The 15,213-nt window shown below is 46.3% G+C and overlaps 1 protein-coding gene across 1 annotated transcript in view; it reads right to left on the reverse strand.

Annotated features, from left to right (window-relative positions):
• Positions 1-347: 347 nt before the first annotated feature.
• ENO2 (enolase 2) overlaps positions 348-15,213 on the reverse strand; it is a 71,057-nt gene continuing 56,191 nt past the window's right edge. The window contains exons 11-12 of the mRNA XM_085619842.1: positions 13,912-13,970; positions 348-1,722 (exon numbers count right to left, since the gene is read on the reverse strand). Of these exons, the coding sequence (XP_085475968.1) occupies positions 1,653-1,722; positions 13,912-13,970 (129 nt within the window). The 3' untranslated portion in view covers positions 348-1,652. The remainder of the gene's footprint in view (positions 1,723-13,911; positions 13,971-15,213) is intronic.

Genomic DNA, 15,213 nt, shown 5'->3' on the forward strand with positions numbered 1-15,213 from the left:
AGATCCAGCAGACTGAAGAGGCCCATTTTTGCCAAACCTGCTCTTGGGTTGATTGTGTTTTGGTTCAGAAAGGACCTGGCTTGGCAGGTCGGGGTGGACTCTTCCTATTGGAGCAGGACCAAGAGTGATTTGCATATGGCTGGGTGTAATCTGAGGATTCATGGTGGTCAAAAGAAGGATGGGTTGGAATGCTACCCCGAGTGGTCACCTGTGGTTAGACACATTGCACGCATTCCTGCCATCACCTTTTGTGTGCTTGATGTCCACCCCACTAGTTAATCCACTGAAGGGTTTGCCACAACTGTATTCCAATAAGACGGACAGGGCAATGGAGACAGACGCTAGGGTGATGATGAGATCAACGATTTTTATTCATTTACAGTCTTAGTTTTCACATTGCATTTTTATTGTGTTCAACAGGCTAAAAGCGCATGTGATAGCAGGGATTGGTGGAACAGGGGCATCGCTGGGGTGTCTCGTTTTCGGAGGGAGAGCATGTGACGCGTGTGATACTATCAGCAAACTATTTCAAAATAAATAGCCGGCTATTTCATATGGCCAAAATATATTTATACAATATTAGGAATATAATTCAATATTAAGTGCCACTTAATATATCGGTGTCTCCATATTTTGGGTAATTCTGCTGGCATTTTGATTTTCAAAATATGAAAACAGGGGAATATTATTTCATATACCAGTAATAACACAAACTCAGTGGTGCTTCAAAGCAGGTCCAGATCAGGTCAAAAGTAGTATTCATATGCTTGTTTGGAAACCACAGCTGAAAATGGAACTTTACTGTTTTCTGAATGTGATGCTGGTTCCTTCATGTGGTGGGCTGTCAGATTAGGCCGGTTTGGTTGTGGGTGAGCACCCCACCTTCCATGCTTACCCATTGTCTTTCTTTGGTTCCCCTTTGATTACCAGTCCCACTCACTAGCGAATCTCCGGGAAGGGTTGTCACTCCAAAGGAGTCCGCGAGGTGTGGAAACGGGAAGCTTAGCCATGGTGGCACACCAGGCCACTTGCTGCAGGAGGTCCAGCAGGGGTGATTTATAGGAGGGAACATGGCTCCTGGGGCTACTGTGGATTGGTTAACAAGAAACATTTTATCTGGAAATGTCCTCCCTTTTTGTTAAAAATTATTCTGTCCCATCAGAAGCGGATATAAATGGCCATTGTTGTCTTTTGGGAGATGGATAAAAGATGGAAGCCAGAGAGAAAGGCCTGGAGAGAACAGAGAAAGAGATGTACTGGAGGGTGGTACAGAGAGTTGGGTGTTGAGGGAACCAAAACCTGGCTCAGAAAGGCTTTCAGACACAGGAGAGAGATGGGTCTGCTAGTGAAAGAAAGAGTAAAAGAGACAGGCAAGGGGGCGGAGTTAATATACTGATGAGGAGAGAAAAAGAAATGGAGTGAAAGACAAGCAACAGAGAAAAATTGCAATGACTAAAGTATGCAATGGCTAGCAAGGGAGAGCATGGTGATAGTAAATTGGGGGATGAGGGAGAGAAGAGGAGGAACAGGACCAGGATGGAGGTGCAAGGAAGGTTTCCTGGGAGGAGAGTGGAGCCTGCAAGCAGTTGGCGAAGTGGTTGCTGATACAGCAGGTGCGCTCTGGGCCCTTCGGGGCCTCCACAACAGTTGAATTAAAGGGCGCTGGGATTGCGGAAGTTGTGACCAGCGAAGCGCGCCTCGTCGCCAAGCTCTTCCTCGATTCTGAAAGGAGGAGAATACAAATAAGATGATTTTAGATCAGTTCACCAAACAGTAAAAACACATATCGTAGTAAAATCACATTTATTCTACACCAGCATCGCAGTCACACTTTCGATACAACTTTAGAAATTACACTGCATGTACACCAGAATTGTATGACACTGTCATTACATTGGCTACACAATTACACAACCAGAATGCAGGTGCCTCAGGTCTCACTCATTGCGAGTGAGAATCACACATTTGGTGGGTGGGGTGAGATGTCCCTGAAAGGAGATACAATGTCACACCTTGTGAGGAGGCCTAAAACTGAACTCTAAATGCAACTGTTTTCAGAGCTGTACAGGGCATGTGATCTGTAGAGGCTAACAGGAAGCTTTGGGAAGTGCTCTCATCTTAGGGGCGTCAACATGCAAAACATTTGTTTAATGTCGAGGAGACACTTGGACATATCAGACTGCAGCTCTGCCATTTTTCGAGACCTGTGAGTATACTTTAGTGAGAACCTCTCAGGCACGCCTGTTAGATGCATATATATATTTGTAAACCTCAAAAGGACAGGTTAGGCAGACCCACCGACAACCCCTTGCACATAATACGGCACCAAACCCAGTATGCGTTCTACATTGATAGGGCTGGAGTGACAAAAAACAAAAAAAGGACCAATATGTTGCTTTCACCAATGTCCCTGGTTGCTTGGCAGCAGAAACACAGAAAAAGGATTGAAGTTCAATACTCCACACTATTCTCCTTTGGAATACACAGCTTTGTGTTGTCATAAGAGTGATCCTCTCGCGTGGTAACGGACTCTGTTTCTGACATTTGGTCTTATCAGTTTGGACTCACCTAAAAAGTTTAGATTATGCACTAGAGTTTTAAGTATTTGTGTTGGATTCCAATTATGTTGGGGTTTTAGGTACAAATAAATCAATAGCTTAATAGTAGGAGTGCATCTTAACTGTAGTACATGAAAACAGAACCTGTACTATTTGCTTTCCTGGTCTATGTTCGCTACATAGTAAATTTGCTAGCTTATGCTCGCCCATTTTTCTCCGACATTGTGGAGGCGTCTTTATTATAAGCAAATTTGTCCAGTTTACCCTGCTGGTGCGTACGAGTCCCTTTCCCACTCATTTCTGGGCAGGTGGATGCCGTTCCGAGTTTTTTCTGCGCCTCACCGGCAGTTTGGGGGAGCAGGGGGCCCCGGGCAGACACCCTCGCACACCAGACAGATCAAATCGCAGCGACGTTGCAGCCCTCAATCGGTATCACACCTCCCTCACCAGTAGTCCGGCTGCAGGCTCACCTCCAGGTCAGTTGGGGCCCCAAACTCCCGCTCGTATCCTCTCAAACCCTCCGATCGTGCCGCGTGACCAACGTGGGCCACCTGAGGGCGTCAGCGCTTGGGGCGAAGGACCTCTTCAGCTGGCGGGACCGCGGATCGTGTCTCATCCACTCTCTTCGCGGACCATGACCCCAAGGTAGGGCAAGTATTTCTCCCTCGGATTATGCCAGCGCCAGCCCCCCGTCAGGGCTGCCTCCTGACGCCTGTGGTGCGGTCTCACAGTGCCCTACGTCAGGCCCGCGTCGCTGCCGCGGGGAGATCCCAGGTTATTTCATCACAGTGCTGTGCCCGGCCCGCTGCAGCGCCGCGACCGCCAGTGCAGTGTTCGGATCAGGCCACCTCGCCGAGCCGCCCGATCTCCAGCGCCCCCGGCGGGCAGGCCGGACGCCCTCCGCACCTCTCCCGGGCCCCCAGCCAAATCGAGGCCCCAGTCGCAGCCGGCGGCCCAGGCCGCAAATGTCAGGTCGGCGCTGACTGAGTTCTGGAGCACGGAGGAGCCTCCAAGACGCCTCAGGCGGTGTCGCTACTTTCAGGCTCACAGCCCATGTTGCTTGGGGACAGTTTATGTAACGGATGAGTGTCCGGATGAAAGGGGAGTAGGCCTCACCCTCGGAGCTCCTTCAGGCTGCGGCCATCTTGCCTGGCAGCTAGCCACGCCCGCCTCCTTATGCTAGTTTTTGATACTTCATGGCGCTTCACGTTAGGGGACGGGTGTTTGCAGCAGGAGCTGACCACAAATACATATGCAGTACTGTGAGTGTTTATCGTGCTAATCCTACATTTCGACTGAACTGTTATCTCTAATGTGAGAAGTTGGCCTGGTATATGATGTTCACTAGTTAAAGTGACCACCTTGTACCATGCCAAGCAACCCTTATGGTGTGGTTGTAAGTCAACCTTTTCGGACCAGCTGCCCTAGTGGTAGCGTAGGCTAAGCAGTCTTTGAGGCTAAACTTGTGAAGCGTGTTAAGCAGGCTGTTTTACCAAATGTAACCCCCTCTTATACCAATGAAAGGACACCACACAGATATATATTGAAAATATATATGTATTTATTTCTCAAAGTAACCCCTAGACTCTTTATGAGCACAGGAGCACAAATCGTCAAACAAGAATACAGTAGAATACACAGAAGTTGCACTTTATATGGATAGGCCCTGGTGGCCGCTCAAACCATATACTAAAATAGTGGTATAAGTACCACGAACAGAAAAGGGAAAAGGACTAGGGCCTCTAGAATCGCTGGGCCTACAAGGAGCTAACTTTAGTTAGTGACCAGGAGGTCCACGGGTTGCGTGTGCAGAGCAAATAGTCACACGCGAGCTCCCATAGGTTTTCAATGGGTGCGTAAAAAGTACAAAGTTACTGCAAAGAGGATCTTCCGGATGGACTAGGAACTCAAGATTTGAAACACAGGCACCAGAGATGTAATACTACACTTGGGCACAGGAGTGCCAGCTTTACCTCACCTACAGGAAGCGGGTGCATAGGCCTCGAAGTGCGTCGGGTTTCTTCTATCTGTTCCGTGGAGCCTGAAGACAAAGATGCTGCAGGCGGTCGGTCCGGGAGAGATGCGGTGGATCCAAGGGTGGATCGGAGTTGTTGAAGACCTGTAAGCAGAGGGGACAGTGTTCACAGTCACTAGCCAGTGACCAGCGTGGCACCAGGTGGGTACCAGGCGATGTCGGGTGCAAACAGGAAGAAAGGTGTAGCTTGTCTCTGCAGCCACGTGGTCCCTGAAGGTCAACGACGTCCAGGAGTCGGTTCACGAGCTGTCCCACGCAGGCTCTCGCTGTCGGCGGTGTCGGCGACTTGATCGAAGCAAACAAGCCTTGGCAAAAGCAATTGTTGTGGAAAACGAAATAAGCTGATGGCTCTGACCAGCAAGGTCAGAAGAACTGCTCCTTTGGAGGGGAGCAAGGGCCAGTCTGGAGCAACCAGACCAGCGGTGTATTTCTTGAGGTTCGTCGCCAAGATGGCCACTAGCCAACAGGCCAGCAACCGGTTAGGCGCGTCGAGTGGCAAAATGCAGAAGGGCCCCACGCAGATCGTCGAGATGCTGGAGGGCTCACCTTTGGTGCAGATGCTGCTCGAGGGTTGGGCTTCTCAGATCCCAAAGCACAACTTGGAGAGAGCCTCGGTTGTTGCACTTGCAGCTTGTCGTGGTCATATCAAGATGGCTGGCTCCACGTGTCTCGTTGCCTCCACGGGTCTCCTCTTTTCAGGGACTGTGGATCGGGCGGTGAGAGGTCTGGAGGTCCAGGTCTTGTCAGTCTCTGGGCTCGGGCTCCGGTGGGAGGCGGCGGCAAAGCAGACGTTGATTCGCTGGATGGTGCTTGCGTTAGCAAGGTGGTCACTCCCTGACCACAGGGGAGATTTTCTTCAGTCTTCTGTGCAGCAGAATGTCGAAGTTCCCGTCTTCTTCTTAGTTTCAAGTTGATTACAGGATGTCTAAAGTCTTAGGACACAGCTCCTACCTTTATTCGGATTCTAGGGGCCGGACTACCTGCTAGGTCCCTCCCTATGGGTGGGACCAGGAAGGGGGGTGGTTACACCCCCAATCCTTTGTCCAGCTCGCCCCAGGTCCAGGGCTGGTGTGCCCCAGGACCGGTTTGAACTGGCATATGCACCGAGGCTCCTTGTGAGCCTCAGGCATGTCTCATTCTATTCAAGCCCTACCTGACCAATACACAAAATCCTGTCTGGGGTGGTGCACGCACCTCCCCTGGCAGGAAACCCTTTGTCCACACCTCCCAAGCTGGAAGGACTCCCAGCAGCAGGAGGGCAGACTTGTGTCTGTGGTGGCAGCATCCATTTTGTGGAGCTGAGGCTATGTCTGATTTTACCCGGGTTTCAGGTACTGTACATGTCGTGTCCCCCTAGAAGGGTGGAATGCTAACCCCGTCGCCAGAATTGGCGAGGGGTTAGTATTCCAATTCGTATGACACCTTACTCGACATGTTTTGATAAAGCCAAACCAAAGTTAGAATTTAACCGCGAGGTTCATAATGCACTTAATAGTATATGGTATGACGATATCTGGAAACAGTAGAAGGAAGTGGTTCCGACCACTGCAGACAGGCTCAGCTCATGCCAGAGCACCATCTCACATGGAACCAAGCACTCTGCCTTCAGGATTGTCAAGGCCTGCCATAGGAGTGACTTATAGGTTAACATGTGTCCCATTTAAGGTTAGGTATAGGTATACTACACCTAAGTAAGAGGTGGTTACACCAACTTACCCCAGCTGAGTGATCAGCCAGTTGTGTCAAATTTGTTAGGCCAAGCCTGGGGTGGCATAATACATGCTTCAGCCCCTGGCAGGCCTTAGATACACCAATGCCCTGGGTACCTAGTGTACACTGGTACAGGGGCTCACAGGGTGATCCACTTCCAATTGGTTATGCACCTATGGTGCATAGTGTAAATTTAGTAGAGAGAACAGCAGGCTGGGGGTCTGATTGGCAGGCCCACAGCCTCAATATGTCAAAAACCAGTGAAGCAAAAAGCAAAAATTTGGGGTGACCATAGGATAGCAGACCCTACTCTCCTACATCTAAGTTATGTGATGTCCTACTTATATCCCAAGTAGCTTGATTGTAAATTGGCTGATTGTCAGGGACGTGGCGTAACGGCCCTATATGCTTTGTATGAAAATCAATAAAATTTGTTGAAAAAAAAAATCATGACGCTTCACATTTTGGGTATGCTATTTGCGTTAAATATGTAACTGCCCTTGCTGTGTAACTGCTTCTTTCTGTTTAACACAACTGCAGCCAAATCGTGTTACCCAAACAAAAGACATCTAGAAATAGAAATAGGGATTTAGCCTTGTGTACTTGCTTGACTTGACCTTGTACAAGCCAGTTAGTCAGAACTTCATGCTACTGACAACCCGCCTACGATATACATAAGTGGGCAGTTGTAGGTCCTAAAATGATTCTTTTTATGCATCATAGTTGGACTAGCCAAAATACTTTGCTGCTGAATTCTTTCTTTTTAAAAACCCTTGTAATCTGTGTGTTACTTGCTATTCCCTTCCTTTTAGTCATCACATCTCTCTCAATTTACCAAATAGTCCACGTAAATCAGGACCGAAGTCCTATAAGATCCTCTACCTTTCAGACCTATCCAAAAATACAGCTAAACATTACAAACACAGTCTTATGCGAGAATATTCTGAATCTCCAATTGTAGACCAATATAATTGTTTGAGGTATGGGAGCTAAAAGGCAGAAATCTTGCGTTTCTCTCCTAAAAGATGCTCAAGGATAAATATCTTCTTCACTTATCAAAGACCATCTTTCATCTCTATCGTCATCACTCTGACAGTCATGCTTCAAGGCTCAGATGACAACCTAGAAAAGTCTGATTGTCATTCCTGGACTTGTCTATAATTCATAAAGGACCTAGGGGCATATGTATCAAACGATTTTGTATTCGCAAACGCTGTGAATCACAAAAAAACAGCGTTTGCGAATACAAAATCGCAAAACGCGATGTATATTACATTTTCGCATCGCATTAGCGATTCCTTAATTTTGCGTAAGCATTTAAGGAATCGCAAATTGCGATTCCTTAAATGCTATGTAACTCGCACCCAAGTTGTGCGAATTCTCTTTAAGAAATCGCAAATTACCACTAACTTCAAGTTGGTGGTAATTTGCGAATTCTTTGAAAAATGCAATTTTTGGCATTTTTGCAAAGTGCCATGTGGCGCACATACATGCCCTTAGGGCATGTATGTGCGCCATATGCGCACACATGTTCATTTCAGAGGTGCATCAGGGTGTCATCATGACACCCTTGCACCTTTGAAATTATTCTCAATTTGCGATTGGCCCATAGGAATGAATGGGAAGGTATTCCTCAATTGCGATTTCGCAATTTGCTATTCGCAATTAAAGAATATTAAGAGTTCGCAAAATATGTGCGAATTTTTAAATACATACCGTTTTGCAATTCTCAAATAGCGATTCTCAAAAAATCGCTATTTGAGAATCGCAAAAACGTTTTTTGATACATATGCCCCCTAGAGACATCTGTCCTGGCTGAACCTCTCATGCCTCTTTCTTCTACTTCTTGTTCTGTAAAAGGAGAGTCTTTTCTTGACCCGCTTTTTCGATTTATCCCTCTCGGTTCCGATTTATCTTTTTCAACCCTGCCTACAACGTTTTCCTTCCCTCTCTTAACACACCTTCCAGTACCAGTTGAGATATTTCCATGGATGAAGTATCCTTTTCCAACTTCCTTTAATGGTCAACTCCTTAACAGTAACCAGTCCTCTACCAGAATAATTCAATCATCATTTACTGCAGCCAATAATCTTTCCTCCGGCCTCCCTAATCAGCCTTCTGCAAATGCCCCTTACTCTTCACTTCACTACTCCTCTCCATCTCACAACCCTGAAAATGCTCTCAATTGTCCCACTTCCTCCTACCATGCTGTTAATGCTGTAATCCACTCTACAATTTCCCAAAGTATTTCTGCGCCTATGTTCAGCATCAGGCCAGGTACGCGCACATCTCCTTTGACACTTGAACACCACTCCTCACATCGTAAAATATCGGGCCAGCGGGCCTATCCACAGGAAAGATTGTAGAAAGTGCTATCTCCATTTTGCTTTGTGGAATATAGAGAAACACTGCAAATGCTCCTAACTCACAGATCACAAATGCATCACCTTATCGAATGCTCTGAGCAGGTCATCTAATAAAATCAAAACTGCATCTATGGAGGTTGATCGCCTAACTACCAAAATATTGAATCTCAGTACGCTGGATCGCACAGCCCCTGGGACTAAGAGATCCCCTGAAATCAACACACAGAAACCAAGACACTACACTTCCAAATACTCCAGTTGTAACCATTGGACACTTCCATAAGGACCTCTTAGCCTCGCAGGAGTGATTGACCTATTGGCTATCGCTCCAAGGCAGCGGAATCCCATACGATGAAAAGACACCCTGAAAGACGCCCTGAAGCTGCTATCACCTCTGACATGCTAATGAGACCCGATGACCCTCTTACAGCACACACAAGCCCTGAGATTCACAGTATCACAGTCTGAATGTGACTCCTCTGTAAAAGTCTGTCCAACAGATGGGCTGAGCTAAACAATCTTAATGAGATCTTGAGAGCATCCTTTTCATGTGAATCCACAACCACTTCTGTGCTATGATGTCTTCTTCATAACTCATAGGATCAGATTTAAATCACCATGGGCCTGGATCTCTTGATACTGATGGAAATGTGACTGGAAATGAATCTTCCCAAACCCTACATAGCCTCCAGGTTACAAGACTTTGATAAAGAAAGTACTCAACTAAAGGGCTGGACGGACAGCTATCACCTACAAACGCGCCAAAATTCAATAAGGGTCTGTCACGCAAGACTGGAAATGCCTAATGCTCCCATGGTAATTCTACCCACTACCATCGTCTCCTTAATTACAGATCTTCACACAAACACTACATTTGCTAACAACTTAAGTGACTAGGTTTGGTTCTCGGCAATGACGCTCAACATCCTGTGATTCTGGGCAAATCACTTAATCTCCCTGTGCCTACCAAAAAATGAATGTGTCCATCTGTATTGAAACTGGTGCTCATGTAAAGCGCTCTGATACCTGATATCTTTGGGTCTTGTTCGCGCTAAATAAAACTCTGTAAAAAAAAAGGAGGCGTGACAAGGGCGTGACTTCCTATTAGCAAGTTGCAGGTGGCAAAAGAACAGTGGCCACCCAAGCGATTGGCAGTGGTTAGACTTATTGTAAGCATTCCTCCCATCACCTTTTGTGATTTCGATGCACTACATGGGAATCAGCAACAAATACTGCAGATTGGATAACCTCCCCCTTGTCTGACAGATCTGAAAGATCGCAAACCTTTTACTTATCCTATTCACAACAACTCATTTCCATACACCACTCTCTTTGGGAGATTCAGCTCTAGGTGGAAGACACCTAAAGTCGGAGGGAAGTCTTTCCTCTCTCTGCATTTCCACAAAGGATCGTGATAATAAGCACACCGGTCCCTTCACACTCTGATTACACCTACAACCTTTGCTTCGGGCTCCCGGCTTCCCTACTTCAGGATCTACAGCAAAGCAGCAGTGCTATCCCTACTCCTGGCCCTATCACCGTCACACGGCATTGAACTTGGAAGTGGTGTAGGGTTCCTCCAAGCCAAACTGGGCCAATACTGTCACAACTGTAGGCTCCAATCAGCATCAGCAGACCTGCTCGCTGTCCCTCTGCTTCTCGTAAACTCCTAGGAGGGTTCTTATTCTCTGAGCCAGCCACCACACTATGAAAGGCCGTCTCTAGACATAGCCATACCACACACGGTCACACGCCTCCAGGAAACTCATCACAGCCTATCTCCTGTCCTTCCTACTCTAATGCCTCCTTGGCACACTATATATAGATACAACCTTCACACAAGAAAGACTCTTAACTTAAACACTGACACCTAAAGCACCAACAGCAACATATCTGATACCCTGGCCTACTAACTATGTACAGCTCAACTCATCATCTCTACAGACTTCTATGAAAAACACACACTTCCTGCAAGCACCCCGCCTTCCACAAGCTCACCTACACTATTCTTTGCCATGCTTCACACATGTATGCCCCATGCTTAGCACCACTCAATAACCCTCCTATTCTGTCTTCAACAAAAATGCCTTTCACAGCACCAGAGGCCTCCTGCCAGGTTGCATATTGCTTTAAACAACATTCCTAGGCCCTGATTACACATTTGTCAGTATTTTCTGGCCCATGCATGAACACCTGCTTGTGCAGGGGTCGGAATTATGAGTTGGGTGGTATTCACAGCATCTGGTAATCACCAGATGCCATAAATATGTCACCCTTTGTTAAATTTCTGCAGGTCAAACCTGGGTTTAACAGGGGAAAAGTGTATGGTATTACAATGCCATGCTGATTTTGGTGCAGCAAGTATCAAAATTCACATGTTGTTCACTAGAAATTCCTAATAGGTACTATTTATTGCACTCAATAAATAATGTACCCCTGGGTACCGTTCTATATTGACTGCGATACAAAGCACCTGTATTTCTTCAAACTCGAAATTTGGGCCTTTGACACAATGTCAGGCCACCCTACAACAACCACATTTTTTGGTCTCCAACACTTGTAGCCAAGTTCCACTCTTTCCCTTCAAGCTATGCTGTTTAGGTCTCACCTGAGTCAGCGCATGCACTGTCACTTGCAAGACACTTTGTTAGCTTACAGTAAGTTTAGAGCCCACCCATTGCTTACCATTGGTTGGCCTCTCATTTGCTTGCTTCTCTGTGGTCAGCATGTGCCAGCTTCACTTCCTTCTATTGTGTTTGGCCCTCCTCTGGACCCTTGCCCAAGTACTAGTGCCCTTCCACTGCTCGTGCTTTCAGGGCTACTTTTTTCTTTTCGTTGAAGCACTCCACAAGAGTGCACGTGTTTGCAGGCCATCTCCCTTATGTGCCTCCTGCCCCACACTCCATTCTGGCCAGCCGTTTTTTTGTTACTTTCAGTCATACTGCACAGCAGCTGTACTGCTGTACAACATAGTTAACAAAACATTGACAAAGCCAGTAGGGTTTGTCAATGCTAGTTTTCTCCGCATATAACACACTAGTAATATATGGCTCTCAACACAATACCTACACCACCTGCTCCTCTTGCTTTACTCCTGCATGGCACCGCACAACCCAATTTCAGGTCCTGCATTCAGTCTTTATATGAACTCTGCCAGCAAGAGTGTCTCTCAACACTAGTTCCCACTCTTGGCCTCTCTCTCTTCACAACCCTGCCCACAATCTGCCTGTCAAACTAGAGTCACAGCGCCCTTTTCTTGAACCTTGTGTACACCCCTGGAGCCTGATGGCTTTGCACTCTCAGTTCACCTAGGACCATGTTGCTCACTAGCTGCAGCACACACCTGGGCATCATAAAAGACCTGTAAGTCATTCTAATTCTGGAAATGCAATATACAACTATCAGTATCACAACAGAACTATGTTACCAGTAGTGTAAGCACTAGAATTACTGTGCCAGTACAATGGCACTGCCAGTGCACTGGAAGTATATCAGCACTGCAGTTACAAAGCCGTTGCACCTGTTTGATGATTCCACTACCATAGACCTGCACTGGGAAGACACGGTCTCTACACCAGCACTGCAAATCCACTGCTTGTATACCAGGTAGCCACATACACTGCTGTTATAAAAGTGTAGGGACCCCACTGCCAATACCAGCCCTGCACTTACAGAACCGGTTCAACACCATTCCAATTACACTGCTGGTATCCCAACAGCAGAATTACACTGAAAGTCCACCATACAAACACCATCACTGTAATTACACTGCTGCACACAAGTGTTTTTTGTGAATGGGCGGGGGTTGAATGCACAGATGGGTTTCGTCGGTGGAGTGGACCATACACCAGGGTTTAATTGGTGGAGTGGACTGCACACGGTTGTTTCACTGGTGGTGTGGACTGCCCAAGTGTTGCCTTGGAGAATGGAATACACATAGGAGTTTCAATACGAGGTTGGGCGTGGACTAAGGTGGACTGCACACACGTGTTTATTTGGTGGAGCGGACTGCATATAGGTGTTGCGCTGATAGGGTTGACCTGCCCATAGGTGTGTACTGCACACATGCGCTCATTGGAGGAGGTAACTTCACCCAGGTGTTTCATTAACAGGGCTGCCTACACACCTGTGTAACATAGTTGTATGATGGAAACACGCATGCCTAAACCACGCATAGCTTAACAACGCAGTCATTACCACAACTGCGTCGTTACCACGCATTCCTTTGCCATGCAAGTTGTTGCAACAACTTGCCTTAGGCGGGGCGCTGGATGTTGGAATAGTATAATTTATTAATCCAACTTCAGTTGGTGCATCAGTAGGGAAGGTGTTGGACTTTAAATCCAACACCAATCCAACACCTCATTCCCTAAAGCAATTCATTGTAACGACTTGAGCACTAAAGGAACATGTGGTAATGACACGTTTGATGTAGTGCCTGTGTTGTAAAGCCACTACTTGGTTTAGACTGTGTGGTAAAGGGTGTTTCCCATGTCACATTGGTGGAATGGACTACACATAGGTGTTTCAATATCAGGGTGGACTGCACCCCGGTGTTGTACTGGTGCCATGGACTGCACACATGCATTCGTGGAGCGAAGTGCACCCACAGGCTTCAGCAGCAGTGGGTGCTACAGCAGTTTGGGCAGCAAACTGGTGTTTCTTTGGTAAAGTGAGCTTTACAGAGATTCTTCCCAGGTAAGGTTGGCTGCAAGAAGGTCTTGTTCTGGTAGAGTGGACGAGACACAGGTGTTTCATTCACAACGTGGACTCGACACAGGTGTTTCATTCACAACGTGGACTCCACACATGTGTTTTATTCACAACGTGGACTCGACACAGGTGTTTCATTCACAACGTGGACTCCACACAGGTGTTTCGTTCACAACGTGGACTCCACTCAGGTGTTTCATTCACATTGTGGACTCGACACAGGTGTTTCATTCTCAACGTGGACTCCACAAAGGTGTTTCCTTGGTAGGGTGAACTACACACAGGCCTTGCATTGGTGGAGTGGACTGCAGACAGGTGTTTCATTCATAGGGTGGACTGCACCCAGGTGTTGTATTTGTCGAGGAGACTGCACACAGGAGTTTCATTGGTAGGGTTGGCTACACACAGGTGTTGTATTGCTGGACTGCACAGAGCCAATGCATTGTTAAGGTGAACATCACACAGGTACTGTACACATCATGTACAACATATGTAGTTAACATACTAAATTGCAGAAAATTGTCTTTACCTCATGAGCTGGTTATATTTTGCTAGTCGTTCAGACCTGCATGGGGCGCCAGTCTTAATCTGCCAGAGAAAACAGAAACTTGATCATTGAGACCCAAAAAACACAAATGCCAGTGCAACAGTCAGAACTTCCTCAAGTGTGTGGAATTTTGTAAAATATCTACTTGTGTGAGTGGTGGGATGCTTCATAAATCAGCTAGTCTTGGAAAACAAAATCCACATAATTTTTGGTGCCATGCAGTGAGGTGAAAATCTATGGCAGTATTCTCAATATACCAGAGCTCTCACAATAGTCTTAATGATTATGCCAGGGCTCGTAATATATCGCGGTTTGGATTCTAGCAAGCTTCTGATTTTGCCACCTACTGGTAGTACCTGGAAGTAGGCAGAAAGCGATCCAGTGCTGGAATGCACTCCAAGGGCCCTAGTAGATTTGCCAGACTCGTGGTGGCACGGCAGTGGCTAAAAGTTGAAAAAGCCAATAGGTGTCACCTCAGCGAGAGCAATTGCCTTTGTCAATGCTTTTTATCCATGTTGTACCTCAGCATGGCTGCTGTACTGCATGGCTAAAACCTAAAAAAACACCAATAGATCTCGACCCCGAGAGAGCTATTGCCTTTGCCAATGTTTTTTAGCCATGTTGTACAGCATGGCTGAAAGTTACAAAAAAAGGCTCTATGACATGGCTAGTGCGACCTATTGGCTTTTCAGTGCCGGTTTATTGTTTTTGTGGTCCTTCCGTAAAGTCTGTCCAAATGTGGTTACATTTCTTAGACTTCACTAGTTTTAAATTGGCCAAGCTGAAATTACTACTTTGATATCACTGCTTATTTAAGCATCACTGGTCTCAATTTGCACTTATAGTGACTGGTCTGTTTCATTCAGACTCTATTTCTTGCCTGGTAATGTAGATCTTATGGTAAATCATAAACATTCTCAAGAGGGTATTACTCCAGTTTGAGGTGATAACTATTTTCTTTTTTTCTTTTAGAGTCTGAAATATTTATTTTGGACATCTTAATACCTATTTTTATTAATGTGCAAAATGAATTCAACACATCGGTAATTGTACCGACTGATTAATAAATAAACATCGAATATGAGTGGTAATTGTGTCTGCTTTACTTTTGGCTTCATATTATTGTTTGCTGCTTCGTGTCCTGATGCCTTAGTTGCTGTGGCTGCTGCGGTTTGAGAGGAGGATTAACAGAACTAGAGGTGATTTGTGCTTGAGATCCAATTATGGTCTTAAGTTCTAACTGCAGGCTCAAAGGCAAATGTTGACAGTTGTTTTTACTGCACT

Source organism: Triturus cristatus, chromosome 7, assembly GCF_964204655.1.
Source record: "Triturus cristatus chromosome 7, aTriCri1.1, whole genome shotgun sequence".
Lineage (NCBI taxonomy): Eukaryota > Metazoa > Chordata > Amphibia > Caudata > Salamandridae > Triturus > Triturus cristatus.